This window comes from Oncorhynchus keta, unplaced genomic scaffold (genome assembly GCF_023373465.1).
Source record: "Oncorhynchus keta strain PuntledgeMale-10-30-2019 unplaced genomic scaffold, Oket_V2 Un_contig_6966_pilon_pilon, whole genome shotgun sequence".
Lineage (NCBI taxonomy): Eukaryota > Metazoa > Chordata > Actinopteri > Salmoniformes > Salmonidae > Oncorhynchus > Oncorhynchus keta.
In genome coordinates this window covers 322,501-323,668 of record NW_026289174.1, presented here as the reverse complement: position 1 = coordinate 323,668, position 1,168 = coordinate 322,501, and the positions used below count along the sequence as shown (strand labels likewise).

Here is a 1,168-nt window from a genome sequence, read left to right as displayed (position 1 = left end):
CAGTGTCTGCCACCATTGTGGCTCTACAGTGTCTACAGTCTCTCCTCCATTGTGGCTCTACAGTGTCTACAGTCTCTCCTCCATTGTGGCTCTACAGTGTCTACAGTGTCTCCTCCATTGTGGCTCTACAGTGTCTACAGTCTCACCTCCATTGTGGCTCTACAGTGTCTACAGTCTCTCCTCCATTGTGGCTCTACAGTGTCTACAGTCTCTCCTCCATTGTGGCTCTACAGTGTCTACAGTCTCTCCTCCATTGTGGCTCTACAGTGTCTACAGTCTCTCCTCCATTGTGGCTCTACAGTGTCTACAGTATTGTGGCTTTACAGTGTCTACAGTCTCACCTCCATTGTGGCTCTACAGTGTCTACAGTCTCTCCTCCATTGTGGCTCTACAGTGTCTACAGTCTCTCCTCCATTGTGGCTCTACAGTGTCTACAGTCTCACCTCCATTGTGGCTCTACAGTGTCTACAGTCTGTCCTCCATTGTGGCTCTACAGTGTCTACAGTCTCACCTCCATTGTGGCTCTACAGTGTCTGCAGTCTCACCTCCATTGTGGCTCTACAGTGTCTACAGTCTCACCTCCATTGTGGCTCTACATTGTCTACAGTCTCACCTCCATTGTGGCTCTACAGTGTCTACAGTCTCACCTCCATTGTGGCTCTACAGTGTCTACAGTCTCACCTCCATTGTGGCTCTACGGTGTCTCCCTCCATTGTGGCTCTACAGTGTCTACAGTCTCACCTCCATTGCGGCTCTACAGTCTCTTCTCCATTGCGGCTCTACAGTGTCTACAGTCTCACCTCCATTGCGGCTAATGCAGTTTCCCTCCACCAGAGCCGTGCTGATGGAGCGCCGGGCGGAGAGACGTTCGTCCTCGCTGTCAAGGTCACCTTCCCACGCCAGCAGCTCTCCTTCCTCATGGAAGTTCTCCTGCCCGCTTCCCTGGTCCCGCCCCGTCAGGGTCCTTCCGGCAGAACACGGCCAGCCCGTACATGCGGTTGTGGGTAATGTAGTTTCCCAACAGCTGAGGGAGGCTGGAGGACATCAACCACACACCACAGCCCTTGTTGTCTAGGAGAAGGGAGAGGACAAGAGAACAGGAAGTGACGTCAGCAAACAGGAAGTGTTTGTGTATTACTCACTGTAGATGTGGTTTCCCTCTGAGTCC

The 1,168-nt window shown here is 52.6% G+C and overlaps 1 protein-coding gene across 1 annotated transcript in view; it reads right to left on the bottom strand.

Moving 5' to 3' along the window:
• Positions 1 to 729: 729 nt before the first annotated feature.
• Positions 730 to 1,168, bottom strand: part of LOC127926145 (F-box only protein 10-like) — a 25,112-nt gene continuing 24,673 nt past the window's right edge. The window contains 2 exon segments of the mRNA XM_052511611.1: positions 730 to 961; positions 963 to 1,071. Coding sequence (XP_052367571.1) covers positions 730 to 961; positions 963 to 1,071 — 341 coding nt within the window.